General features: G+C 43.2%; 1 protein-coding gene across 1 annotated transcript; it reads left to right on the top strand.

Annotated features, from left to right (window-relative positions):
- The first annotated feature begins 6 nt into the window (after positions 1–6).
- Positions 7–1,253, top strand: NRAS (NRAS proto-oncogene, GTPase). Its single transcript, XM_010724369.2, has 3 exons — positions 7–90; positions 358–536; positions 968–1,253. The coding sequence occupies exons 2-3, from the start codon at positions 445–447 to the stop codon at positions 1,158–1,160; spliced, it is 285 nt and encodes a 94-aa protein (XP_010722671.2). The 5' UTR covers positions 7–90; positions 358–444; the 3' UTR covers positions 1,161–1,253.

Raw genomic sequence — 1,253 nt, 5'->3', positions numbered from 1 at the left:
GTGGTGGGAGCTGGCGGCGTCGGGAAGAGCGCGTTGACCATCCAGCTCATCCAGAACCACTTCGTGGACGAGTACGACCCCACCATCGAGGTGAGCGCGGGGCTGATGCGGGAGCGGCGTCACCGCAGGGATCTGCCCTGCGAGCTGCGAGGAAAGAAAGTTTGGGGGGAGAGGGGTCGGGTAACAGCTCACGTGCCGTGCGCGTTTCATAGGTACCGCTGAGTTTGGGGTTTCCTCACTGTGTGAGATGTGGGAATAGAAAAGTTCTTCTGAATTACAGCCCCCCAAACGCAGTCAGGCGTGGGAAGGAGCAGCAGCTTGTCTGAATCACCTTTAATTTGTTTGTGTTTTCTGCAGGATTCGTACAGAAAGCAGGTTGTCATTGATGGAGAGACGTGCTTGTTAGATATTCTGGACACTGCAGGACAGGAAGAATACAGTGCTATGCGAGATCAGTACATGAGAACTGGGGAAGGATTCCTTTGTGTGTTTGCCATTAACAACAGTAAATCATTCGCTGATATTAACCTTTACAGGTACAGTCTGAGTCTTTGCTATGAAGAGAAAAGACTGGAAAAGGCATCACGTATTTTTGTTAGCCAAAGCAAAGACTAAATAATAGGATAACATTAAATCTCCTGCTTCTTTCCAAAAGGTTTTTCAAGCTATTCTGCACCTGTGTGTTATTTGTCAGGGGAGAGAGGGGCAGCTGTCTGGGTTAATAACTGATGTACAGAATGTGTGGGAATACGGTGAGAGGGCCAAAACACACAGAGCAGAGTTATACGTGGTACATAGGATAAGGCTTTATCGAGTTATTAGAAGTACAACTGTAGATCGGAGCCCCTGCTGTCCTGTCCAGCTTCAATCTATATACATTTTTATTGTTTGAAATAAAACAGCTTTTATTTGCAGACAATAATTCATGTGGTTATTTATTTATTTATTTTTGTTTTTAATTTTTAAGAGAGCAAATCAAGAGAGTGAAAGACTCAGACGATGTGCCAATGGTGCTGGTTGGGAATAAGTGTGATTTGCCCACAAGGACAGTAGATACAAAACAGGCTCAAGAATTAGCAAAAAGTTATGGCATTCCCTTCATAGAGACATCAGCTAAAACGAGACAGGTAAGATGTTTCTGTTCTTTGGCTCTATGTTAAATGAAGAGTGGTTTATCTCTGTTCTTTTTCATCGTTAGCTGTAGAAATAAACACTTCTAAATCAATTTGAAATTTTAGCTTTTGATTTAATAT

The sequence above is a fragment of the Meleagris gallopavo genome, chromosome 28, assembly GCF_000146605.3.
Source record: "Meleagris gallopavo isolate NT-WF06-2002-E0010 breed Aviagen turkey brand Nicholas breeding stock chromosome 28, Turkey_5.1, whole genome shotgun sequence".
Taxonomy (NCBI): Eukaryota; Metazoa; Chordata; class Aves; order Galliformes; family Phasianidae; genus Meleagris; species Meleagris gallopavo.
Note: the sequence above shows the minus strand (reverse complement) of the source record. Positions and strands in the feature narration are given on the sequence as shown.